Source organism: Dicentrarchus labrax, unplaced genomic scaffold (genome assembly GCF_905237075.1).
Source record: "Dicentrarchus labrax unplaced genomic scaffold, dlabrax2021, whole genome shotgun sequence".
Lineage (NCBI taxonomy): Eukaryota > Metazoa > Chordata > Actinopteri > Moronidae > Dicentrarchus > Dicentrarchus labrax.
The window spans coordinates 28064098-28091566 of record NW_026136715.1 but is presented as its reverse complement, the minus strand read 5'-3'; the positions used below and the strand labels follow the sequence as shown (position 1 = coordinate 28091566).

The window sequence follows — 27469 nt, the reverse complement described above, 5'->3', positions numbered from 1 at the left end:
CTGTCAAGCTGAAGCTAACTTTGACATGTAACCACAGTAGTATGGGCAATGTTGATCTTCCATACTGCATATTACATCACTGTATGAACTCTTGTAACAGTAGCTTCTCAGTTGGAAAAATAACTGACAACATTGATTTAACTGTCTGATATGGCATCATTCTGGCTCCATACTTATATATAATATATATAGGTATATAATTGGATACTTTTTTGATTACCCACCTTAACACCCTGTCGTTGTGACAACCTTTGAGGTGCTCTGTGCCTGGCTGAGAGAGATGCTGCTTATCATGGCCCTTGGACAGCTTCTCTGCAGCAGCAATGGGGCATCCAGACAGACTGAAGGGATGGAGGAAGAAAAAGAAGATGAATATCAACATGAGAGCATGTTGCTGACCATGTAAATCTGCATCCCACTGCTATGGACTGACACATTCAATGTCCTGCCTAAATTAATATGTGAACTCGCAAATACATAAACGGAAATACAAGCCCTGTGCATGACACCCTCGTCTGCAGTAATACAGACAGTCAGAAACACACATACAGATGTTCACAGATACTGTACTGTTATGTGTGTATGAATACCTTCGGTGTGTGTTACGGTTGCTGTTAACATGGCCCTGACCAGTGCAGCCAGGAGTTGGACACTTCAGCACATTCTCATGCATGGCCAGAACTGAGGAGAAGACACACACAATCACTCGGTAAGAGAAATCCACAATCCAATTGAAACAATAAAATCCTTTTTATAAAAATAAAAAAGCAAGCCCCCAGCATTATAAATATTTCCTTTTGTCAGTGGCAAACATAACAAAATGGTGAATATTCCAGCTACTCTGGCCCACCCAAAGATTCAAAATGATAAAAAAAATGTTTGAGGACAGGTGTCTGACTTTCCATCAAAACTAAACTAATTAAAGGGGTCTGTTTTGTCCAAATAGCGTGTCAAGTAGTGCTATGTCAAATATCAAAACACGAGTTAAAGTCCATGGCCAACTCAGTGCTTCTCCTTTTGCAATAAATGTAAATGAAAATATCAATTTGAGATGAGGAAAATATACAGACCATCCCCAGCTCCTTCTACCAAAAAACCCACCCTTTTCTGGCCTGTATATATAATATTTTTAGTACAGTCCCTAAGTATAAATGAATATGAAGTGAACCCTAATCAGAGAATAGCAGGGAACCTGTCTATATTTAATGGAACTGTGGTCATGGCTACAGTTAGTTGGCCTCTGTGTAATGGAAGTATCTTTACAGTCACAAGCACAGTATGAGGTTGAGCAGGAAAAATGCACTATCACTGCATATGAAAGCCAAATCCAAACATCTATTTTAAATTTTGGTTTAAATTTTTGCCAGTTTGGTAGTTTTAACTTTCAACTTTTACTTGTTACTTGTTTACTGTAATCTCTATCAGCATAATAATAATGCTAAATTAAGCACTGATCGGAGAGCACTTTAAATTTCATTGTACCTGTGACAATGACAACAAAGATCTATTCTATTCTATTCTAATGTAAAAAGGTGAATATCAGTAACATGAACTTTAGGAAAACCTCTTGGTTAAATTGGTACTGTGAATATACTGTGCTGTCTAACTCCGCAGTGAGGAGAGGTGGTGCGTTTCTATCACTGTCACACTGCCCTTTGTTGTCACTTTTCTTCTGTCTGTGCTTATTTTCATCTTCTAAGCAGCTGGAGAAAACTCACTCTCCGGGGGGATCCTGTCCTTGTGCGGACAGCCTGACAAGCTGCGGTGGTGGGGGTAAAGACCGGTCACATGACCCGTCCCATCACACCCCGGGGTGGGACACTTGATCTCCCTCTTCTCTGGCCTACTGCTCTCTGGATAGAGGAGAAACGGATGAGAGAGGAGAGGAGAAAGAGCAATGAGAGGGGTGGAGAAAAGGAAGGGGAGATAAGACAAGAGGGGAAGGTGGGGTGAATAAGGAGGACAAAAGCAAGTGGTTAATGCCATCAGACAGTCTGCTTGGCTGAGCATGAAATCTAGACATATTTCAGACAACTGTACAAAAGCAACACCATCTGTATCTGCGCCTCATGTCTTATGTATCTCTCTAAAGGCACAATGTGTTTCAAGCAGTAGTCTAGATGTGACTTGTGTGTTTCTCTAAATGCTTTCAGGGATGAAATACTACAAAATGTATGAATTATTACAAAGTTAACCCCATCAAAGTCGATCTACTTATCCTGTACACTTTGAGGATTTTCTGCTCCGTTTCAGCACTTGTCTGACATTTTCAAGGATTTGGTCAGATCTCGGACCAAACAACACCTGAAGCTGTATCAGGAGGAAATCCTGTGGCTGTAATATATACATAACTAAAGACTCTTCCCTGATGCCACTGGAGGTAGGCCAGCCAGTATCGGCAGCACGGGAAAGAGGAAAAAGGAGCAAGAGGATGGTGCGATGCTCTATTGGCCTTCAAATTGAATGTTAACGAGACATGCATCTCCTAATTAGCGTTGAGCAGAACAGGAACGTCACCGCAGGAGGGAGCTGAGGCCAAGGAGAGGGCAGCACTACCAGGCATGTAATCACACTACTGCTATACTGAGAAGAGCATGACAAGTGGGCAGCGCGCCAACTGTGAAATACAAGGCCCGAACACATGCAGCATGTAAACAAACAGTCTACCGCTTACTGTGGAGCAACCTGCGCTCTTCCTCTTTCTCTCTAACTTGTTGTCATCTCTCTTGTCCTCCCTCTCTCGCTGTTGTCCCTTCTCACTCTCTCTTCAAGCACTTCCTCCATGCTCCTCATAGAAGTCTATTCAGCTGGAACCACTTCATCCCCAGCACAATGGAGGAGGGAGGATCTAAACAGAGTGCAGTGACTCATCGCCGTTTAATTGGTACACTGTGTTTATTTGTACGCTCTGCTCCCAACATTAAGTTCAGCACACATTGAGGGCAGAATTTTCTGCATGCTATTCTACGTAGGACCAGATGTACGGTCCAGTCATCTCTATGTAAAGAACCATACAGGAGGATATGCATGTTTAGGTCGATTGATTACAAATTGACTTTAACTAACCCCCCCGACATGTATTAAGACCTATATACAATAGAACAATAATGTTTGTTGACTGTTGCATTACAAGTTTAAACAGACAAAAATAGGTCTATACATACATACATGTTAAAAAAACATTGACATGCAACTGTCAACAACATGCATCGTGTTGTTAATGTGTTTTTATGTATGTTTTGTAAGGAGCTTAGTGTTATTAATGCTTGATTTTTCTCCTCCTTCTACCTCATTAAAACCTCCAGAATCTCAGAATATACAAATGTTGTTGATTTCTAAAGTTTTCCTGCTGGACACAAGATGTCTCCTACTTCACTGTAAAGTCCATTCTCAGTGGATGTGCACTGGTGGCTTCAAGTTTCTACATCACACTGTACAAGTTGCATACTGGACCAGGATGACTTCCAGACTATTTGTGATGTCACAAATCCTGCTGGTAGGCCCCGCCCCTTAAAAATCAGTTTTTCAATGAGCACAGAGAAACTTTCCTCTTTCAGCAGATGAATGTGAAAACATCCTTCTAGTGTCAAACTCTGCACAGACAGCATTCAAACAGCACACTGTAGAGACATTAAATTAACTTTCAAAAATGCGAAACTGTCTTTCATCACAGAGACCATATTGTCCCCTTTATTCTTGTCAGTGCTAGTAGTGAAAATCGGCAGGTGAATATCAATTCTCAGATGTTTGAGTGTGCTCGAATGCACCACCAAGATGACAGCCCTGCTTGTAGCTGCACAACCACATGATGCTAATGTAGCTTTAAAAACGGACTAAATGAGGAGGACTAAATCTTCCTGATGTATTGCCTACCTCAAGCAACATTCACGCCTCAGTACGTGCTGTACCTCAGCCCGTGCTGTACCTCTCTCAGTTTCTCCACTGTGCCCTACCTTTGCTGAAGTAGCTCTTGCGGAGGACGTCCAGGTGCTTGGGCCTGTCATCCATTGTGAAGTATCGCTGGTGGTGGATATCTGGGGCGCAGAGCAGCTCTCTGGGCCCGGCCGGCTTCACCTGCTCTGCCTTCAGGGCGATGGCTTGCTCCAGCAGGCCCAGGTTCCCCCGGGTTACATCGAACATCTCCGATTCGTCCGTCACCGTGGAACGCTGCGACAGGCTGTCTTCATCGTCGCGCTCGTCATCCCCATCTATGTCATCAAAGTCTTTCTCCTCTGACTTATCCGATCGCACCTCGATAACGTCGGGGGAGGCAGAGGACGAGGCTTTGTGGATTTTATAGTTCTCACCTCTGATGGTGGGAAAGTAGTCTTCAAGCGGACTGGCCCTGTGGGAGTTGTAGATTAAAGGAGGACTGGCCTTGTAGTTTTGAAGTGGGCTACGTTTATGAGAGTCATATTTGTCAAGTGGACTGGTTCTGTTGGTATTGAAGTTTCTGAGGGGACTGGTCCTGTGTGATTTGTAGTCCTCCAGAGGACTGGCCCTGTGTTCTGGAGCCTCGATGTGTGTTCCCTGAGCTGCTGCGGTGCTGGTGATGGTGCGGATGGCAGTTGGCACGTCAGAAATGGGCAAGATGTGGTTCACCTCCCCGTGGTCTTCGTCATCTTTCTCCTCATCCTCCTCCTCCTCTGCTGGAGTGCCCTGCCTCTGCTGTGCTGGCCCTGCCATCTCCTCAACTTCTTCCTCCTCCACTTCCTCCTCTTTGCCTTTGATCTGTTGGTGGTGGACATCTTCGGTTAGATACTGGTGGTTCTCCTGGCTCACATGGTTGTTGCTGTCCAAGCACTCTCCTTGCTCATCCTCCACCTCCTCCTCCAGCTCCTCTTCCTCCACTTCAGCCGCCTCTTTCTGCAGAACAGATGACTCTTCCAGTACTTGAACTCGGTGCACCACCTCCTCCTCTTCCTCTTCCCTCTCATTCACGTCCCCCTCCTGCTTGTCCTTTACTTCTTCACCCTGCTTGGCTGCCACGGTGACATCCTCCTCAGTCTCCATAGCAACAGGCTGCTGAGTGGCCACAGTTGGAGTATTGTTGTCGGAGACTCGCCCGAGGTGGAGGAGAGAGTTGGCCACCTCTTCGTTGCTCTGAGAGGGAGACTGACACTCGGCTGCAGGTGGCGCTGCTCTGAGCTCAGGCTCAATGATTACACACTCCTCTTCTGTGGAAACAGAGATGAAGAGGTCAGAGCTGTGACACGGAGGAACAAGTGAGTCATGAAGTGAGATAAAGCTGTTGTCAGCAATATCTTTATCATCACTGATAGCATTGTTTTCCTGCCTGCTAAGTCATTCACAGTGAACTGAAATAAAAACACCCGCTGTGACAGAGTCTGTAGGTGTAGAGCAGCTTGTTACGCAGACAGAAACTCATTCACAAAGTCCTCGTGCCCCTAGTGGTCATTAGGAGTGTGAGGGTGGGCGTTAAGGATCTAATTACGGAAGTATTAAGGAGAACTGGATACATCAAATTCTGAAGGTGAAATTGTTTTTTTTTTTGCTGGGATTGTGACGCTCAAAAAAACCAACCAAAATATATTACATTTACATTGATGTGGAATGGAGGAAAAACCAGCAAATAGTCACATGAGAAGGTGGCACAATTGTATGTTTGTCAGTTTTGCTCGTTGAGTAAACTTACAGAATTCATCAGTCGTCAGAATTGATGTTGATCAATTAAACCACTAATAATTTCGTCATCGGCTGGTCCTCTTTAAAAAATTATATATAGACAGAGTACTGCTTGAAAAGCCCTCGAGTTGCAGTAAACGTTTCCTCACCAAAAAGTGCTGTGGTTGATATTAGCCTACCTTCATCAGCTGCAAATATGTTCTCGTCCTTCTGATATGTCTCTTCTTCTTCCCTCTCCTCTTCCTCCTCCTTCTGTGTATCCTCCTTCTGTTCATTTGTCTGCCCGTCCTGCGTCAAGTCTTCTGTCATCTCCTCTCTCTCCTCCTCTGCCTGCTTGCTCTCACCTGCTTTCTCCTCATCCTTCTCTCCATCACCCTCAGCCTCACTGCTGGCGTCACTCTCCATACTGAAGCCCTCGTCCAGGGCCAGTTTCAGGGGGTGGGCCTTCCTCTTAGAGGCAGGCTGCTCTGTATCCTGGTCTTGCTCCTGCTCAGCCTCTGCTTCCTCCAGACGGCGCTTTCTGGCTATGGGGCAACCCAGAACGCTAAATGAGGGGGAAAAAATGAGAGAGAAGGAGAGAGGGAGGAGAGAAGAAGGAGAGGATGATAAATACCAAGCGAGGTTGGTAGGGTCGGAAATCACAACTACACGTCCAAAAAACCTCATGCACAGTCTCGTCATGTCCATGAGTGAATTTAAGCCGCGTGATGGAGCATGTGTGTATGTTTTGACATGAAGAAGGATGGAGCAGTTCTTTCAGCAGATAGTATAATTCATGATGTGGCCTAGGGGGGGCGCCATGCTCAGTCACTCAGACATCACAACCAATCTCAGCCAATTGACTGGAACGTTTAATGAACAACTTGTATGGAGAGGTGGGCAGGCGAGGCAGCAGAGGGTGAAATCCAATAAACTCCCTCTTACTCTCACCTGGGAGACGCCGGGGGAGATTGAGGGACGATCTATAAACAAAGTGCATCTGAAATTGCCTGCTGAACGAGTACACATGTAAACAGATAGCTAATATCTGCCCCTCAATAAAGAGGAGTCTCAAGCCAGTGAGCTGCCCTGAGTCTCGCAAGGTCTCTGAGGGCCAGCGACACAGAGGAGGAAGGAGAGAGAATGAAGCTGGAATAAAAGCTGAAGAAATCACATTTCACTGCATGTGTGTTCTCGGGAACAGCTTTTCTCACTGGCATGTGAAGATTACATAATTAATGTGCTCTTTTGTCAATTGGATTTAGGCGCTTAGGGTCATTCAGTATCCTTGAAACTTATCAGGAACACCTGCAATTTACATAATAACAAAAGATAAAATCACCAACTGCAGAATCCTGACAACCTTATGTCTTTGTGTTTATTGTTTGCTCAAGAAACTAAGCAATTTCAATTAAGTAAATAAGTCAGTATTTCCCAACCTGGGGGACAGGACACAAGATAAACAGAAGAATAAAGCAGAATTTTTAAGACAATTTGCTTCACTTCTTCCCTTATTTCTTAAATAATACTGATTTTTTTTTATTTAGATTTGGTGCCTATTTAGCTTAAAATACATACAAAAATTCCTCACATCTATGTCATGAGGCAGGTGCACAGGAGTGGGATGGGGCTTGCTCTACTGTTATCAGACCAAAAAGGGGCGGGACTTAACTGGTGTTTTAAGGGGTCACAAGGCGACAGAGATTCTGAAGTGCTGGTAGGTGGATTTTGTTAACCTTTGGACAGAACCAAAAACTAATTTTACTCTTTATGCTAAGCTATGCTAACTGGCTGTAGCTTCAAAATTAGAGTACGGGCATTAGAGTGGTATTATCCTTCTGATCTAACTCACATAAGCGAATGGGTGTTTTCCATAATGTCGAATATGTACCGTAATATGTAATATAAAAATCTTTTTCTATTTTCTCAATAAAGCAGATGCTGTGGGGCAGAGAGGTGGACAGACAGACAGAGAAGAAGGACAGACAGAGGGTGGGTTTTTAATCTGCCCTACCTTCTGTGTCGTGAGTATCTCCCACTGATATGGCCAGAGCCATTGCATCCAGGGGTAGGGCAGCTGGATGGGATGGATGGAGGTTAGAGATATGTTTAAGGCAAGGTGCATTTTAGTCCCTACGCAGAAGCAGTGATAACGGCAGGTAAAAAACAAAGTAAAGTAAGATAAACAAAGGAAGGCAGAGACATGCAAACTGAGCACACATCATACAAATGCACATGCACAAAGACACCCCCCATCCATCCAGCAGACACACATACTGCATGAATGCAGGTGGCATCAAGCCGGGGAGAACATAATATTGTATGTCGTACATCAACCCTGGCCTATATCCTGTTAGTGTGAGCGATAAGGATCAGCCGAGACCTGCTGTAATTTCCCCTGTTCTGCTCCCCTCACCAGTCATCATCAGCAGGTCTCGCTCTCTCTCATCTCTCTCTTTCTTCTGATTCAGGTTGCTATGACCCCTCAGGACGGCTCATTTCAATTCTCATTAACTTCCCCCAGCAATTGCCCTTTATTACTCCAATTATCCTTATTATTAATTTCACTTATTAAAAAATACTGCATTTGCATTTTAAATGAGGCGCTCTCTGGCCTCCCTACTGGCTTTTTTTTTTCCTTTTCGCAATCCAGAAACCAAAAGGTTATTTTGGAGTGCCGGGCACAGATCAATGCTCGGAGGTGAAGTGTGACAAAATGAGAGAGAATGAAAAAATAATTTAGAAGGAGGGAGAGAAGGAGGACAATGGCGAGGCCCTGAAAGCTGCCACCTGGGTGGGAGAGGCAAAGATGTAGGAAGATAGGGCAAGAGAAAAACAAAATCATCACCCTTTGCCATCCTCCCTCCTCACGCTGTATCCTTGGATCAGATTGTAAAAAGATCATACGCCCCTTTCATTGCGTCTACTGTATGTGCTCATAGCAGGAAATAGCAAAAGGCTGTTAGAAATCAATAGCAGCCTGTTGGAGGCCCTGACCACGAGCTGAGAGGTGCTGATGATAAGAAATAAAATAAATAATAATATACAGCATCATCTAAAGAAGCACTGATAGTGAGTCTACAAGTACCGGGGGGTTGCTCAGCGGTGCACATAAAAGAACTTTATGAAAGGGATTTGCACAAAGATGAAGGTGTTTCCTTACCTCAGCTCTTGTCCTACGATCTCAATAGGAACTGAGAGGAAGGGGGAGAGAAGGAGGGGGGGAGAGAAGAAAGATACAAGGGGAGGGAGAACAAAGGTGAACGACTGCTCAGAAAGCTGCTCTGCTAAAAGAAATTCAGATCAATAAATCACAAATGCATATGAATCCCATGAGGTTTCCTCATAGAGGCTTACACACTGCTGACTGCATGATCAGGAGGAAAAACACACACCTACACACTCCTGAGCTCGCATGCAAACATACACACAAACACATGTTCACAAAGGCTAGCGCAAAACAAACAGGAGTGTAAGCGCCGGCCCGCATAGACACACTCTATGAATGACACACAATGGCAAACACAAAAGCGTACACACACACAGACAGACACACACACACACACACACACACACACACACACAGGAGAAAACCTAAATCAGTCCAATTGCATCGTGCTGTTTGGAAAAAATGTGACAATTATATGCAGACTTCAGCAATAAAACATGATTAATTGTTGCACTTTAGTTATCATAATTGGGAAAATGAAATTAAAAGGAAAACTGCCTTCATCAGTGGAAAACAGCCCTTCTTTCTGGGACAACTTATAGTAATTGCCTTCAAAACATAAATCAAGCTCCACTCACAAACAACACGCACACACGGACACACACACACATCGCTCTCGGCCGGCTATAGGCATCGATTGGGAGTTGAGCGATAGAATGAGTGGGGAGAAATATCCTATTTTCATTTGGAGCAAACGAGAAAACAATACGCTCCTGGAGAATTCAGTTTGGGCTCCCATATCACATGCATTAATCACATGTCAGAAAGAGCCCAAGTATCAAGATACACTAAGAGCATGGAAAATACACACAATCTAACATACTGCCGCTGTGTGTGTCTGTGTGTGTGTGTGTGTGTGTGTGTGTGTGTGTGTGTGTGTGTCTGTGTGTATGTGCAGCATCTTCAGTTTCTTAGTCTTTCATCATGCAGTTGGAATGACTGGACGCCTTTCTGCGCTCTAAACGCCCTCTGAACTGTTGCTCTGCTGTCTAGCTTCAAAACATCAAACACACACACACACACACACACACACACACACACACACACACACACACACACACACACACACACACATACACAGACTTGTACACATATAAACACATGGAGAAATACATGTACCAATATGTATATATACACAAACATCTACAAACTAAAATTAAATTATATTCACATTTACACATGCATGTACACACAAACTTTTATTATAGCAGAAGTGGGTGGGGTCTGGAATGGTTAGAAATCATCTAGACTACTTGTTTTTCTGTGTTAAATTGTTTTCTTCACACAGGCAAACACACAATTACAGTACACACATCCCTATACATATAAAACTTTTGAACGTTTGAATGCATGTGTGTTTGAGGCTTGTTTTACTATATTTGTGGGGTCCAAAAACTGGGAAAACACTATACTTGTGGGGTCCAACAGCTTTTTGGGGACCAAAATACTGGACCCCACAAGTCTAATGGGTCAAGACTTGTTTGTTGAATATAGTAACATAAGGGTGCTTGTGTGGAACGGCTGGCCTGACATGATGGAGAGAAATGACACTCACCTCTGATTCCCTTGGACCGAGTGCGAGTTCGCTTGTCATCACCCTCCACACTCATCTGTGACAGAGAGAGGAGGAAGAAGAGAAAGTGAGAGAGGAGGAGAGGGAGATGGGAGTGAAGGAGGGAACAGAAGGGGAGAGAGAAGAGACCATCAGTTGTAATTCCTCAGTGCTCTCACTATTTTCCACCACACATCTACAGTTAATTGTCCTTCCTCTGCTTCAAAAGAACTGCTATAATAACCCTCAGTCTGAATGCTCCCATTGAAACACACCAAAGGTAACACTGACACAAAGAGACGATCATATCTTTAATTCTCGCAAAACAGCGCTTGCTCGTTCCTCGCCACTCCTCACCCACCTTTCACCACTGAAAGGACACATACTGAAGCTGCTGTCCTCCTCGCTTTGAAAAGAGACCAAAGCAAAGGCTAACAGAAAACAAACCCTGTTGTTTCAGCTACTTTTCAAATCCCCTCCCCCTCCCTTACCCCACGCACGCTTCCCATCACTCCCCCTGTAATTTCCTGCACCTGAAATGGTACAGATGATTGTAAGCTGTGCAGAGGCAACAGGCGGCGTATGCAGGCCATGGCCCCTGTAAGCAGAGGGGACTGGCAATCATAACTATGCTGAATATAATAATAAGGAAAAAACACAGAGGCTGCTAAAAAGCCACGGTAATAACCCTTTTAGGAAGAGGAGTGTGTGTTTGTGTATGTGTGTATGTGTGTGTGCATCATGCCCGCTGCTTACTCCTGGCTTGGCTTTTAAGCCACAAAGGAGCAGGTGTTAACGCTGCTGCCTCCGACACACACACACACGTTGTGAACCCGGGGCACACCTCCTCGGCACCACCTCTCCAAGCTCCGTGCTGCTCTCACTGCACTCTAAAGCTATCAGATGCTTTTTAGACACAATGGAGCCATTAGCTTTGATTACTGGACTCTCTTACATATATATATATATATATATATATATATCTCACAGGTTCCTCTCTTTCTCTTTTTCTGTCCTCCCTCCTGTACACCCCAAACTCCCCCTTTTATCCCCCCCCTCAGTTGTCCACACCCCCCTTCTCCTTGCCCAGGCACTTAGCTGCTTTGTTGCTTCTCTATAGTCAAGTTGGCACCGCCACAGTGGGATTCAAACACGGGGGCCCTGTTTCTCTTCGGCTTTTTTTCCTCTCCCTCTCTCTATTTGGCAATACCCCTTTCCTGCTAATAGACTACTTATGAAAAGAAGGAGTATAAGAGGGATGAGAGGAAGATGAAGCACGCTGTTGTTGTTGTTGTTAAGGCCTTTTTTTTTCCTCCGAGGAGGGTGCGCTTCATTCATTAGCGTCTAGTGTTTGGCCGGAGATACAGGTGCAGCCACAAGCCCCTCCCTTCCTGTGTGAGTCTCCACCGCCTTGGCCTGCTCCCCTCTCTCTCTCTGTTGCGCCACTCTTGCCTCAACTCTTTTGATCAAGCGTTGTTAATGTAGGAGCCGTGCAACAAGCAGCAGTGTTGTGCCCCGCCTGAAGGGAGCAGTTGACTCTTGTGCTCCGCTCACGGCACCGTGTGGGAAGAGGAGCGGACGAGTGAAGAGTTGTCTGTCAGTGTGTTTGTGTGCACACTCCCCTTTGTGTGCCTGCCTGTGTATAGTTCAAAGTCCATTTCCTTACACTCAACTGCCTCCACTTCTTTCTATGCATGTGTAAAAGGGGCAGTGGAGTATAAGTGCTGTCATTAAGTACAATTTTGAGGTGCTTGTACTTTACTTGAGTGTTTCTATTTTATGCTACTTTATATTTATCTCAAAGGGAAATACTAAACATTTGACTGCACTTACAGATCATAATTCCATTAATGATTGTATTTAATATGTCAAGGAAAAGCCCCACAGAATATATTTTGTTAGAGGTAGAAACACAAAATCCAGAGCTTTCAAGATTTCAAGATTTCACATCTTAATAGGTAGACAAAGTTGATTTTTGTTGAAATCACAGTAAAAATTAACCTGTTAATTATCAGATTTACACTGGGTCAAAGCATATTATTGAAACTGAAGTTGTCCTGAATCCAATGGTAGCATTTCATATAACTCTACACTATAGATGCAGCCATTTGTGTATCATACTATATTTACTCAGCAGTCACTAGGGGTTACTCATTTTATCCCAAAGGAATGCATTATAAAATCCCTCTAAGGTCTGAAAAATGGCAATACTGGACCAAAAGGCAACGGATTATCATTGTTCTGTTCAAATCTATATTGTAACAGTCCAGAATATGAGTGTATCAAATATTATGAAGATCTGAAACTCATTACCTCTTGTTCTAAAGGAGTTTTCCTGGAATCCCCTCCAAAACCTTACTAACAACTAACAAAGTATGTCAAGAAAAACTTACATTTGACCCATTTGAAATGAATCAGTGGATCTGTGCTTAGCTCAGTTAGCACTTGAAGCACTGCAAAGAAAATGATAAAGTTGCACTGTGGACATTAATGGGTTGAAAACATATGATCACGCTGACAAACATATAGTGGTAGTAGTTCAAATCATCCCCATTAAAATGCTGCTCAGACGTTATGGCAATATTGTGTAATAATAATCAAACTATAATGATAATAATATAATATATAATAACACAACACTCTAAATGAGTTGCATAACAAGTACTCAAGTACCCCAGGGGGTATTCCTGCAGCAGAAATTACTATTTGAATATTGAGTCAGCTGTAACATCACCACGTGCTGAGAATGTGTGAAAACTGCCAGTGAAGTTGAAACAGTTAGCTAAAAGTAATGGGTAGATGGTAAAATAGCAAAACAGAAGCCACAGTGCTGGATGCTGATTTAGAGAGCTAGCAAAGGCTACATGTTGATGAATCAAATGCATATAACATATATAACATAGGTGGAATTGTAACTATTGAAATCATGCTGGTGAGCCAGTTTGCAAGACTGAATGTAACTAAGGAGAGAGTATGTTTATGAATATGTGTGTGAGAGAGAGAAGTGTGTGTGTGTGTGTGTGTGTGAATGAGACTAAAGGGCACGTTCCTCCTTCATAAAAAGATTGTATACTACTCTGTTCCTCCTGTACTTTTTCATCCTCTTTCCTTTGCTTCCTCCTTATACATTGACAGTCATCGGATGAATCAAAACCTGGACTGAAAAGGGACCCTATTGCTTTCATGTTTGCGTAACCATAGTTACGCACATTTAAATAGGTAAGCACATCTGAGTTCTCCTCTTTTTCCTGTCCTTTTTCTCAATTCCAGCTCATTAAATTTGTATGAACACAAAGTCACAGCGAGCAAATCCAGATGCAGCCAGGCAGGCATTCACCTGATTTTCATAATCTCTTTCAAAGGGCCCTTTCTAATGTATGTTCAGAACTTGTCCTTTACCTTGTTGTCTTTTAATTAGACTCCTTGAAAGCTGTATGTAGGTGGGCCTACACAGTACCAGCAACGACTTATGCAGAACAGAGAGAGGGAGAGAAAGAAAGAGAGAGCAGAAAATGAGAGACGGAGGTAGTGTGTCTGCCTGTGCAGGAACCCTTACCTGTGCACAGCAGCATGTGCTTGTGTGTTTATGTGTTTATATGTGTGTGTGTGTGTGTGTGTGTGTGTGTGTGTGTGTTGTGTGTGTGTGTGTGTGTGTGTGTGTGTGTGTGTGTGTGTCTTGGGGTTTAACTAGTGTGAAATGTGGTGTGGAGCAGCAGCAGAGTGAGAAGAAAAAAGAGGAGAAGGAGGAAGAGGAGGAGGAAGACCCGGCTCATCCCTACAGGCTGTGTTGTACATTATCAATTATGTCCTTCTTTGTGTGCAGGAGGGCCGCAGCTCTGCTCTGCATTCTGACAGCTCTATGTAAATGGCTGGCTGGGGGCAATGACTTCAGATAGAAGGTCACCCTTCGTCCCCTGGTGCACATAAATGGCTCTTTTATTCATTTTCAGGTTTACAAGAGTAGATGAGGAAAGGAGGGGGTTAAGGTGGGGCGGAGACGCGGAGAGAGGATTCACGACGGCCGATGGAGACTGACATCTCAAAAAATTACCTGCAGACAGCAAGCCACCAATTAGAGGCGCAATCGCCACAGTTCACTCGACAGGCGGACCACGCCACGCAGCCTCCATGTTGGAGCCCCCTTTCACAGTTTCACTTTAATAATTCACACAAGGCAGGGAGGAGCAGTGAGGAGGGAGGAGGGGCATGTTTCTCACTTTGTATGCAAAAAAGAGCATGAGCATGTGTGCCTGCGTAATGGGTCAGATCTGAGTGTGTGTGCTGTCAGAGGTTTGCCATTTACAATGTGAGTCATCCTGATGTGATTTCAGTGTTCATAACTAAACATCTTCTCGCCTCTAATCCTCAGTCCGTTTCATTGTCCTCAGTCCGCTGCGATTCTGAACAGTTAATAAGAAGCTTGTGTGACAGGTATCATAAGCGCCAGGCCAAACAGACCATGTAGCCTCCCTCTCCTCAGCTCTCTCAGCAGCAGAAATCAAACCAAATCAATAAAAGTCATCTCTTCAGATGAACCCGAGCCATCAGGGGGAGGCAAAACTACTTTTACTGGGCCCAGGGGAAAACAACCCCCACCTCCCCTCCTCTCCTCTCTCTTTCAATCTCCCCTCAATCCCTCCATCTCTTTGTTGAGTGTCACACTCTCAGTTGTGATGCACGGGCGGGGGTGGGTGGGAGGGCACCAGATGTTTCCAGAATGGAGAAATAACCCTGAAATGGAGGCAATTTGGGTCCTAAGTTTTTAGAGTGAAGAACGAGAAAGAAGGGAGGCAGGTTTAGGATGACAGGGTTAAAAGCATTGGCAGGACACACAGAGAGAGAGAGAGAGAGAGAGAGAGAGAGAGAGAGAGAGAGAGAGAGAGAGAGAGCATTTTCTACTCTGCTGATAAGGAGGAATATCATGGACAAAAAAGTATGAGCAGCTCAAGGACATCCTTTTGAGTTTCTTTTTTCATTGTGTTTCAATAGAAAAAAAATTTCCTGTGAAGTGAAGTGAACTCAGCAGCGGGAAAATGCTGAGCTGTGCCATGCTGAGCTTAACTAAACTGAACCGAGGCAGAGGATGGGCAGGGCCAAGCGGGAGATTTGATGTGCTGTTTGATTCATGTTTTTCTGTCCAGCATCCCCCCCTGTTCCTCCATCCTCCCCTACCTCCTCTGCCTCCACCCTTTTTTACTTTCCCCGCTGAGTTAGGGATTGGGGAAATGCCCAGGAAGCAGAATCAGGTTGGAAGTGTGTGTGTGTGTGTATAAACAGGAATGGTGAGGGGGGGAGGGGCCGCAAGGCCTTGTCACTCACCATGATTGGTCGACGGCTCTGCAGTCTCTGGGAGGCCTGACAGCGGCTGCTGGTCCTCTCGCCTCGTGTCCACCGCTGGTTCACCAGCTCGCCCCGAAACTCATTTTCTAGCAGCAGAAAAAGAGGGAGGACGCAAGGAGGGAACGGAGCAAGGGGGGAGTGGGGAAGGTGTTAGATTTTAGGGGAAAATAAAGAGAAGGGAAAAAAGAGAGAGATATGAAATCAACAGCATCAGCACCGATGGATGGAGTTTGGATAAAGGATGAGAGGGGAGGGTGGGGGTGCTACTGTGGGGTCGGGCCACTCGAGCATCCTGCAGACACTCCTTTATTAACTAAGTGAACACTGTGTATGCTTCACACACACACACACACACACACACACACACACACACACGGCATGGTTAAGTGCCCCAGCTGGGGTCCCTGTCAGTCTGCTATTAGAATCAATCAAATTTGCGCATTTTTATCGAGCGTTTCAGGGTGCATATATAAGCGAACGGGGGATGGGCAAATGTGAGAGGAGAGGGGGTGAAGAATGGTCAGTAAATAATGAATCATACATAAATCATGCCTCTTTTTTTGCTACCCCTCTCTCCCCTTTATTTTCATCAAGGTAATAGCTCTTCACTTCATCTTCCTGATTGGCCAGGAGAAACTAAATGTATTACAAATCCCTTTTCCATTCTCCCTACTCTCGGAGAAGCTGCTGATGTTGGAGGTGTTTAACACAAAACAGAGAGTTGTCCTGATAATCGCGGCGGTTGTATTTTTTTTATTCTCCTCAGTTTCAAGTTCAGGGAGAGTGCAGAGTATTTTTTTTTCTGTCAATGCCCAAGGCTGAACTTCTCAACTAGTGTAGCTTTAAAACACTTCAGCTGCGGGACTCCAATACAAGCGGATGTGGCTCCGTGGCTCTGTGGCTCCCTCCCTCCCTCTTTTCATGCACCGTTGAGCTGGTACGGTGAAATCTGATTCTTTTTCAGATACATATACACATCCATACCCTTTAGCTTTCACCTTTATGTGGATTGTGCGCGTCTTTGCAGCAGACAGCAGAACGCTGTGAAAGAGGAAGTGCCCTTGAGTTTGCAGTGACTCTTCTTCTGTATGGGCTACCTGCCTTGTCTCTTCTCAAGAACATCTTGGAGAAAATAACACTAACACAGACCAAGGTTTGGGTCAGCATGCCCAATTGAAAATGTAAATTGAAGCAGCAATATTGTGGAAGGGTAATCATGCACAAATCAGGATTTATACAGTGGGAATTCAAGGCAAAATGCCTGAATTTTGACATCGAAAATTGAATAAATGTTCCAAATTTAAATGAAGCTCTTTCAAATAACCTGCAGCGGTCTTGAGATGCAACAAAACATCAACCTCTTTACACTTGAATATAAATCCCTGGCCTTTGTAGAGTGCAAGATGCATCTGTCTATCTCATTTCCTCCTATCTATTATCTTTAGCTTTTCATCTCCCTCCTGGTTGCTTTCAGGGAGAGTTATTTTCTCCACGCTCACTGTCCTGCATGTGAAACCACGGTGCGTGCTGAAGACAAACAGTCAGTGAGACAACAAAAGGCTGTATCTGAGGGGTCCCAAAAGCAGACCAGCCCTGCCCTCCGTCCCCCTCCTTCCCCCCCTCCTCCTCCTCCCTCCTCCTCCTCTCCCTCCATCAAACTCCCCCCCCACGCCCATCCCTACTTTGCCCCATTACATGCAAACCTCGCCAAAGCCCAGCCAGCACTCTGCAAAATGCTTGTTTATCAACTTTCACTGCCCCCCCACACACATACACGCTCAGCGAAAAAGTGATTACAACAGCAATACTGTTCGTCTGCATCTCTGTCTCTGTCTCAGCTATCTCCACACGCTCGCAAACTGACTTTCTTTTCTCCCCCTTCTATTAGAGTGAAGTGAAGTGAGCATTCTCCTGTATTGTTGGTTTGTTGGGTGGTGGTGGGGGTGGGTTGGCCAGGAGCTGAGAGCCCTTCCTAAATGCCAAATATATAACAGCGCTCTATTAGGACACGTCGCCTCGGGCCATGTGTCAGCGTCCCTGCTCACTTTGTTCAGTCCTGAGCCACTGATTCCTGCTGCACACAGAGCCTTCAGAAACTGCGCGAAATATCTGATCGCTGAGCTTTATAGAATCACAGGTAATTAATCAGAGGAAAGATGGCTGAATTGACCCCGTCTGCGCCACATTCTGTTGTTTCACGTAAAAACCTGAACATCTGGTTCCCTTGCAGATGAAAAAAACACAAAACTAATTTGAGCCTTGTGTGCTCATGATGCACGCTCTCTTCATTCTTTGATCAGATGCTGCTCGTTCGCACCTAAAAAGACTCGCAGCTCGTTATTTTGCAGTGAAAATTGGAGGAGTAAGACACAATTAGCCATTCACCGGGGAGGTTTGGTTAATCAGAGGAGAAGGGGGGGCCAGGGGGGAGACGGATGAAAACAAAATGAATGGATTCAAAAGGGGTATTTTACTGCCTGTGATTTTATCCAAACTGGCATATCTGAGAGGCAAAGTTGAGAACATCTTTCCTGTTTTCTGCAACAACAAAAAAAACATTCAGTCTATAAATTGATACAAAAAAAACCTTTTTTAGCCGCAGACAAAGTTTAGGCTGGAGTAATACCATTATAGGCAGGCGGCTTACTGCACTGGGACAATGGAGCAAAGAGGCCTAAATCCATAGTTAGATTAAATACCAGGGTGAACTGTCTGTAACAGTATTAGTGTACATACAGGGCTAGGGCCAGCTGTACACCCCTGGTCCTGTTAAGCAGGATTTAGAGACAACTTAGTGTGATTAGAGTGAGCCAGGCAGAAGAGACAGAGAAATCAAAAGTTACAGGAGCTGGACGGTCTCATATTACGCGCTATTATGCTTTCTTTGTGTCACAGGACAAAAAAAACCCAGAGTGACTAGATTATCAGGCAGATGTGACAATTGGATTTGTGATGTATAGATAGGACCAGAAAAATACAAGCTGTGGAAACGCTCAGCCCAAAGGCAGAATGAAACACAGTGAGCTACAGGAGCGTTTTGTCAGCGACAGCTCGGAGTGTCTGTGAGGTGCTTGTGTGGTCTTATCGGTTACAGGATGGGCGTTTAGGGGCGGGGGTGTGGAAGAGAGGGCGCCATGGTAACCAGCTTTTGGAGGAGCTCCCTTGAGGGCCACCCTGACCTCAGCATCTGAGGAACAACACAAACTGCTGCTCAGAACTGTAGGGATCTGTGCGCCTACAGCAGCAGTTTGTGATGTTTTAAACATTTCTGCATTCTCTCTGCGCATCTGAGAATGTCCGCACTTGGCTTACTTTTTAATTCATTTCCTTTTCTTACTTATTTATTCCCTTTTAACGCAGGGCATGAAATTCATTATTTCTAGGCTTTCGTTTTAAATGCCTGCTCTCCATTGAAAGCCAGGCCGACCCTGACCTTTGCTTGTATTGCTTAGATTTCAGATAGGCTTTGAATGACGAGGGCGCAATTTGGCCCCAGCTGCTCCTCCGACGTGTTTATTGCACTCCCTCCTCCGGCACCTGCTGTCCTCACCACGGGCTATTCAAGCCTTCACAAATAGAGAGGTTTCCTCCAATCACAGTGACTACAAAAACAGAAGCAACTTCATATCGGGGGCCTGTGCCACGCACAGATCCCGTACTCTGCTGCTGCAGCCTCCACTGACAGCATAAGGCACCAATAACCTAATTCTGTAATCCCCTGAAACTAGGCTACATTTCACAGGAAAAGTAAACAGAAGAAAAACAATAGGTGTCATTTCTGCCTATAGTGCGTTCAATCTTCTCCTTCTGTAAATTTTCATGAATATAAGCAGACAGTTGCAAACAGCCTAACAGAGGTTTGTTCTAGATTTTAAAAGCATTTATTTAACAATTAAAAGACTTCTTCGATAAAAAGCCAATCTGATGCTGTTTCTAAAGGACTATAAAGGAAATAAAGTGAGTTCATTCTCCCTGTTTCCAGCCCTCTGACATCTGAACTAACGCTGAAGTTTCCACTCAGTGATGGAGCCACACCGAGCTGTCTTATAGGCTGCAACTTAAAGAGCGGGTGACATAACACTCTGTGTATCATCATCCCTCATCTCTTTTCCTCCATCTTAGGACGCAGGTGCTTTGACAGACCGTGAGGCGCGCACACACACACACACACACACACACACACACACACACACAGCACATTACGTGGCCATCTAAGCAAAGCAAGAAGAGGGAGGGGGTTGGGGGGTGTAGTAAAGAAAAAAAGCACACACAACGCACAGGCTCACATCCTGCGCCGCAGCACAGTCTTCGGGGCTGAATCCGACAAGGAGCACTCTGAAAATCCGACCAAATGTCCCTCCCTCCTCCGACGCCCCGGTGTTTATTTCCAGCGCGCTTCTGAGGACTTTTTTTTTATCTGCGCACCACTAAAGGCGGCTGACATTTGAAGAGAGCATCTCTGTTTTTTTTGCTGCAGAGGATCAAATGGCCAACCCCTCCCTCTCTCCCTCCCTCTCCCTCACACAACACACACTCACTCCATCCTTCCATCCATCCATATGTCCGTGCATCCACACGCACACACACACACACACACACACACACACACACACACACACACTGTAGCATCGTAATAACACAATTTGGTCTGAACTCTAGATAGATATGGCACTTTTCTGTCACAGCGCACAAACAGAGGACAGGCGAGTACAGTACAGCGCAGGGGCTGATTTATTCCTGGACATACAGAAGGTGAAGCTAGAGGACAGAGTGGAGAATGCACTCCAGGTGTGTCTCAGTTCGCTAAGAGAGCATTCAGAGGAATATAATAGAGTCCTTTTTTAGACCTGAGTGTGTCCGACACACTGATGAACTGTCCAACAGAGGCAGAGCGGCAGAGATGTGGGTAAACGCGCATCAGCGAGGCTCTGAGAAAGCGCCATAGTTGGTTTATTTATTATGAGGCATCAGTGTAAATATGAGGGCTAAAGCAGCATCATCTCTGTTTCTAACACAGTGGTGCGGTTTGAAAACGTAAATAAATCGAGTAAGTACACTTTGAAGAAAGAAAAATCGGGTCAAACTGTTGAGAGACCGTAGCTGTGAGTAAGTTCGAAACCATATTCGAGGAAAATATGAAAATGTGAAAACAACATTAATCTGCTCAGGAGCACGCTGAGGACAAGCTCTCAAACACTACAGCGACGAGAGGAAGATCAAAGTTGTGCAAAAAAACAACAAAAACAAAGATCAGATTTGAAGTTTTATGATAATAATTGTATATGTATCTGATCATCCAAACATAACCGCCGTTAATGTCTCATTACCTGGATTCAACAATATCTCCGCTGGGCTCTGGCGCTGCGTCCTCGCTGTGTTTGGAGAGTTGCAGGTTCGCTGTCAAGTAGTTTTGCTAAAAAGATATCCCGAGTAAAAGCTTTTTCTTTTTAAAAAACACTATCCCGTTATAAACGTCCAGATGTGAGTGGTAATAAGAGCGAGCGGAGGTCCTCCGGGCGGCCCTCTCCTACACAGCGCACCGGCGCACGGCTCCGGATCGAAGCGTTAAGATGTTACTTGTTTGTAAGCAAAAACATGGCTTCATTTGCCTTTGTCAGCGAGAAAAAAAACGTAATATTGACTTACCTTTCCCTCATGAGCCATTGTACCCCCCCCTCCCTCCCTCCATCCCCTCTCCACACCCCCCGTCTCCTCCCTCCGCCCTTTGCCATGACATCACGGAAGCTGTAGTAAAACCTCCAGCATCAGATGGGCAGGGCTTGAGGTCCCCCCTTACTACACACTAACTCAATGGGTATATGTATGCACACACTCCCTCTCCCTCTCTCACTTTCTCCCTGTCTCTCTCTCTCTTTCTTTCTCTCTCTCTCTCTCTCTCTCTCTCTCTCACACACACACACACACACACACACACACACACACACACACACACACACACACACACACATACATCATGTGAGCCAATAAAACTGACAACTTCAAACTAGATTTCAGCATCGCCAGAAAGAACTTCCCCATGATGCTTCACTTTCCAAACAACACCATAAACAGTCCGCACAGTGAGGAAGTATCTCTGGACACACACCATCTCATGTTTTATACATTCCACTCGCTGACAAGTTCTTCATGTTCCGCAGATGGAGGTTATAGCTTTAATCCTTCACCCACCGAACTCCCCCCCTACACATCCTGCAAAGTGGTACCGTCCAATAATTCATTCAGGGGACTTTTTTTTCAGGACTGGGAAATGATGTAGTAGTTGTATGCAGAGTAAGAATATGCGCTGACAGCATCTGATAATTCCTGCGTATGGAGAGGGGGCTTTTAACGACATATAGGCAGAGAGGGAGCTTTAGTAAAATATATTTATGCTCAGGGGAGGCGACGGGACGCAAAGGGCGATATCAATTTGAATTATCACTGGAAAATAATGCGCCGCAAGGAATTCGCTGTGAAAAGTCTCAGGTTGAGATGGCGCAGGAGTTTTAATAAGCAGAGTGATCACTGTCAGTTACAGATTTGTTGATAGGCTCATTGAGAGGATAATGCCAACTGTCAGCGCGGCCATAAACAACAAACAGCTAGTCTTAATAGTGCAACTTGGAGTCACTCCCAAATGTTGCTCACACCGTGCTTCTGCTTTGCTGTTTTGAAACCATTAGTGGAAATGACAACCATTCATTACAAGCCATTTGAGAATAGTCCCCACAAATGCCATCCTTTATCTGCTGTCACCACGCCGCGTACGCAGGGAATATTCAAAAAGCCCAACCTTCAGCTTTCAGAAATTCTATTAAATTCTTATCTCTTTGCAGCAGGCTCTTTTTGTGCAATCCCATTGTTATGCATTGGAGCTGAAATCAATCACCGGCCGTGCACGTCGCATCAGTATGATTTCAGACTGTGGGTGCGGAGAGAGAGAGGATACACACACAACAACAACAACGGCAGCAGCAGCAGCATCGACAGTCCAATAAACAAAAGAGAGAAAATGTGAAAAAAAAAACATCCCGGGTCCTGGTCCAGCAAGAGGGGACCGAGAGGAAAGTTTGGGTCTAGAGGCAAGGTGCGGGTGTGAGGCTCGCAGCCGGGCTCCGAGGCCTGACTCAAACATATGCCTGAGATTATAGAGAGAGATAGAAGTCACAAAACCCTAATATACACTAATATACACTCAGATTGCTCTTATTTGTGTTGTGATGAGATTTCAGGACTATGGACAGCTCCAAAGTGCTGAACCTGTGTTTGTGTGTGTGTGTGTGTGTGTGTGTGTGTGTGTGTGTGTGTGTGTGTGTGTGTGTGTGTGTGTGTGTGTGTGTGTGTGTGTTCAGAACCGTGGACAGCTCCGGTGACGCCCGCTGAGGCTCCCAGGCCTGCACAATACCTTACATAAGCTAAGGTTGAGCTAACAAAGGCTTTTTTGTGCGTGCTGTTCTCACTAAATATGTGGCTCATTAGGTGTAGCTGCAGGCTAACTTTAATGGCAGCATACACGACTGTTTTTGAAAGTCATTTTATTTCATGTATGTAATTATACTCACCACTTATCAGAAGTCTCAATACTCTATTTCAAGTAGTTTTAACTTTTTGCTACATTTTATTGTGAAGGAAAAGCCTTGCAATTGAAAGCTGAGTCACTTTATCCTGATTGTCAGCTTGAAATTAAACACGGTAAACAGAACAAAAGTCACGTTAATTAGCCTGACTTGTCAAAACTAAAATAAAAAACTATCTAAATACTTATTATTTCAAATTGTTTCGTTGGTTTACCTTTTATTTTGAAGGCTAAAACTTATAACTGAAAGTAAACTCACTTTATCCTCATTATAAGCTTGAATCATCCTTTGTTACTAATTTAAACTGAAATAAACAAAACACAAGTAACGTTAATTAGCCTGAATTGTCAAAACAAAATAAAAAAAGTATTGATATAGTTAAAGATTTAACTATATCAATACTTTATTATTTAAAGTTATTTAAACTTTCTTTTTTTTTTGAAGGATCTTATCCTTCAAAATAAAAGGTAAAGCTACGTCAAAATAAAATAAACCGAAAGAAACGAATAGATGTAATGAAAAAAAACAGCAACTAATAAATAAAACTAAAATAAAGTGAAACAAACTTAAAAGATGAGCCAGTGTTAACTAAACTGAATTCTGCTCCCTTAACCCTTCATTATAAGTTTAAATAACTAATAAAGACAATAAGGCTAAGTAAACTAACCTAAAATGATCTAAAGTTCATAATAATATGTTTATTAGTAGTAAACAAAAGTGAACCTAACAAAACTATGTGAACACATTACATCTTGAAGGATGAGTCAGTGGTGACCCAACAGCCGGTGCATCAGCTGGGAAAAACTTTTTTCTCACAAAGTGTGTGTGCAGATGCAGATGGCAGAGGCCTGCAGCACTTTAACGCTCTTCCTCACTCTTCCTCACTATAGCACTTGTGTGGTGGCTGCATTGTGCGGGAGCCGGGGCCGTGTATAAATATTACATGGGGCAGCAGCTGACTGAGCGCTGAGGTTGGGACCGGGGGAGGCCCCTATAGTCCCTCGACAGATGGAACAAGCCGACAGACTAACACAACAAAAAAAAAGTTTTTAATAAGCCCGCAGCTTGGCATTGTCCCCACGGTACCGGGGCCACACGGTCCCCTAGGGAACCAACTGTCCTTTGTCTGGCCATTTTTTTCTTTCTTTTTTTATTTTACCACGGAGGTCGAAGTTTAGTAGCTGGGGAGAAGTTCACAAGTTTATTTAGCGTCTGAGTCTGAGTTTTAGAGCGATCCGACAGATCTAGAAACCTCTTTAATCCTGCAGAGTGTCTTTAAATGGCTTTTATTCTGAGTATTAACACAGTTCCGACTGCTGTGAACAGCACGTTTGAAGATTTATCAATGCAATATTCATCTATATCATGCGTAATTATTGCAAATAAAGTATTGGCAGGATAAGACAAACGCGCACAGACACACTCTAGAGGGGTAGATGCCGAAGCAGAAACTTCTTTCTTTAAACAAGTAAAGTCAGAATAAATCAGAGATACGAACCTAAAAAAGTGCGACACAGCTTCATATTTGCGGTCCTCCTTGTCTGTCTCTTCCTCTTCTGTCCCGCAGCGACCGCCAAGTGCTGCTGGCAACTTTACTTCTGCCGGACAAAGTTGCTCAAACTTTACTTCAACTTCCCCGGCCCGGAGAAGGAGGAGGGCTGGTGGGCGGGACGAGAAGATGACTGACACACCGGGCAGCCAATAGGAAGGGGTTATGTCCTCCTGCTGCCGGGAGCTGGACCCAATCCCAGTCTCCCCAGTCTCAGCTTTCAACAACAATAGACTGAACAGCAACAAAGAGCATCTGCTGCGCCCGGCAACTTCTCACACTAAGCTCCCCCAGCAGCCATCTGACTGACCCGGCTCTGTCTATACCGCTGAATACAACTATTTCATTTTTGCATTATTTTTAGAAGAACAAGACCAGGAACATCCTTTAAAGTATGCACAAACATCACATAAAAACTAGAGTTGCAAAGAAAGAAACCACAATAATACAAAAAAAAAACAACGATTCACATAAACTCACAGAAATAAGACAACATAGGAATATTAGGATGACTGCAGTAAGACCTGATAGGTTGCTTTATTCTTTACATACAATTCACAAAATCCCTGCTCCTGGCATTTTCTCACGTTATTGGTGTCAGTAAACACACCAGATGTACAGCTAATTTAGGTAAGTTAGAGGAACATTTTCACTCTAACTCCAGGCCTATTCAGAGTGTCTGTGTCTGGGACAGACAGACAGTTCCTCCCTCCCAATAGCAGATGGTCTGCCAGATAATGAGCTCTCCCATTGCTTGCTCCCATTACCCCCAACCCCATCTCTTCGAGATGTAGTGGGGGATGAAGCAACCTCACTGCATTCTACTGCTTTTCTTTTTCATTTTGTTTCATGCATAGTTTTCTATATGTCTGTTTAAGAGAGTTTCATATTCCAAAATAATCACTCCTTTGGTGAGAAAGTGTAAATATGTATATTTATAAATGTGTGGTATTTAACCAAAACCAACTCAAATCAGTTGCCCCCTGACCATTTACTATGTCCCTGTAAGTTAAATAACTGACTTATTGTGTGCTATTAAACTAAACTAAACTAACTGAAAACAAACCAAATCATTTACCTCTCATCATAAGCTTGAAGAAATGTTTGCTCCTAAACTAAACTAAACTACACTAAATTAAACTAAACTAAACTAAACTAAACTACACTAAATTAAACTAAACTAAACTAAACTAAACTAAACTAAACTAAACTAAACTACACTAAATTAAACTAAACTAAACTAAACTAAACTAAACTACACTAAATTAAACTAAACTAAACTAAACTAAACTACACTAAATTAAACTAAACTAAACTAAACTAAACTAAACTACACTAAATTAAACTAAACTAAACTAAACTACACTAAATTAAACTAAATTAAACTAAACTAAACTAAACTAAACTAAATTAAACTAAACTAAACTACTCCTCTTGCTTGAATAATTCTGAGTTTTAAATTAAACTGAATTAAACTAAACTAAATACTACACTTATTATAAGCTTGAACAGTTGAATGAAGTGTGTGCTACTTAAGTAAACTACTTTAAACCAAAGCAAAAGACACATTTTCACTACTAAACTGAATTAAACTGTATAATGAGCAACTACTATTATAAGCCCAAACTGTTTTTACTAAACTAAACCCACATTCATTGATCCTTGTGTGCTAGATACACGTGTTCAAACTAAACTGAACTCACTCTTTCTTCATCTGAAGAAAGAAAACAAAGGAAGAACAGAACAAAAAAAACAAGAAAATAAAATTCACTTAACCCCCCTTTGTAGGCCCAAACTGTCAACCAACACTACAAACTGTTTTTACTGAGATAAACAAAACTAAACTGAAAGGAACAAATCAAAGTTCACTTATTCAAGCCAGAATCATCCCAACTAATTTTATTCCTCTTAACTCCACAACCAAACTAAACTTAATTAAACTAAACTGAATTAACTAAACTACACTAAACTGAATGAAACTAAATTTGACTCAAAAAACATTCTGTTGACCCAAAATTCAAGTGTTCAAATGATCTAAACAGGATGACTCCATTATATGCATCTTGACTCTGCATAATTGTGTGTGAGTTAACCCAGTTAAACTAATAAAGCTGAGACATCGTTTAGTTTGAAATATAGTTAATCACTTCAACCATACAGTTTAACACTTTTATTCTTATTATGTAGTTATCTAAACATCTAAACATACACAAATCTCCTCTCCGCATCCCTTCACTCCACTATCTCAAACCCCGTCCCTGCTTCCATGGCCCAAAACCAGTGAAAGAGAAAGACACACACACACACACACACACACACACACACACACACACACACACACACACACACATAATGAATTCACTGCTTATTAAACTGGCTTTTGGTGTGTGTGTGTGTGACAAAGAAGGTGTTGCTGTGAGGAGGACTGCTGGGTCTCCACTAATGCCACAGCAAGTTTTTTATCAGAGGATGCCAGACAGCCTCTTGTACTCTTGCTGAGCACGGTTCTCTCATTAGCCTATTAACTTCACCATTCACCATTCACCTCCACCCTTCTGTTCCACTACCCAGATAGGACCCAACACTCACACACGTTC

At 43.6% G+C, this 27469-nt stretch overlaps 1 protein-coding gene across 10 annotated transcripts in view; it reads right to left on the bottom strand.

The window, feature by feature from the left end:
• The window catches only part of myt1b (myelin transcription factor 1b), a 110364-nt gene that overhangs the window by 19943 nt on the left and 62952 nt on the right, over positions 1–27469 (bottom strand). For 7 of the 10 annotated variants that reach the window (XM_051425991.1, XM_051425986.1, XM_051425988.1 and 4 more), the window contains 9 exons: positions 15726–15832; positions 10410–10464; positions 8789–8819; positions 7640–7702; positions 5826–6190; positions 3954–5177; positions 1719–1853; positions 591–681; positions 225–341 (listed from right to left, as the gene is read on the bottom strand). In XM_051425991.1, the coding sequence (XP_051281951.1) occupies positions 225–341; positions 591–681; positions 1719–1853; positions 3954–5177; positions 5826–6190; positions 7640–7702; positions 8789–8819; positions 10410–10464; positions 15726–15832 (2188 nt within the window). Of the gene's footprint in view, positions 1–224; positions 342–590; positions 682–1718; positions 1854–3953; positions 5178–5825; positions 6191–7639; positions 7703–8788; positions 8820–10409; positions 10465–15725; positions 15833–21073; positions 21387–24821; positions 24955–27469 lie in introns of those variants that run through there. The other 3 variants (XM_051425994.1, XM_051425995.1, XM_051425987.1) reach the window with 3 other exon arrangements.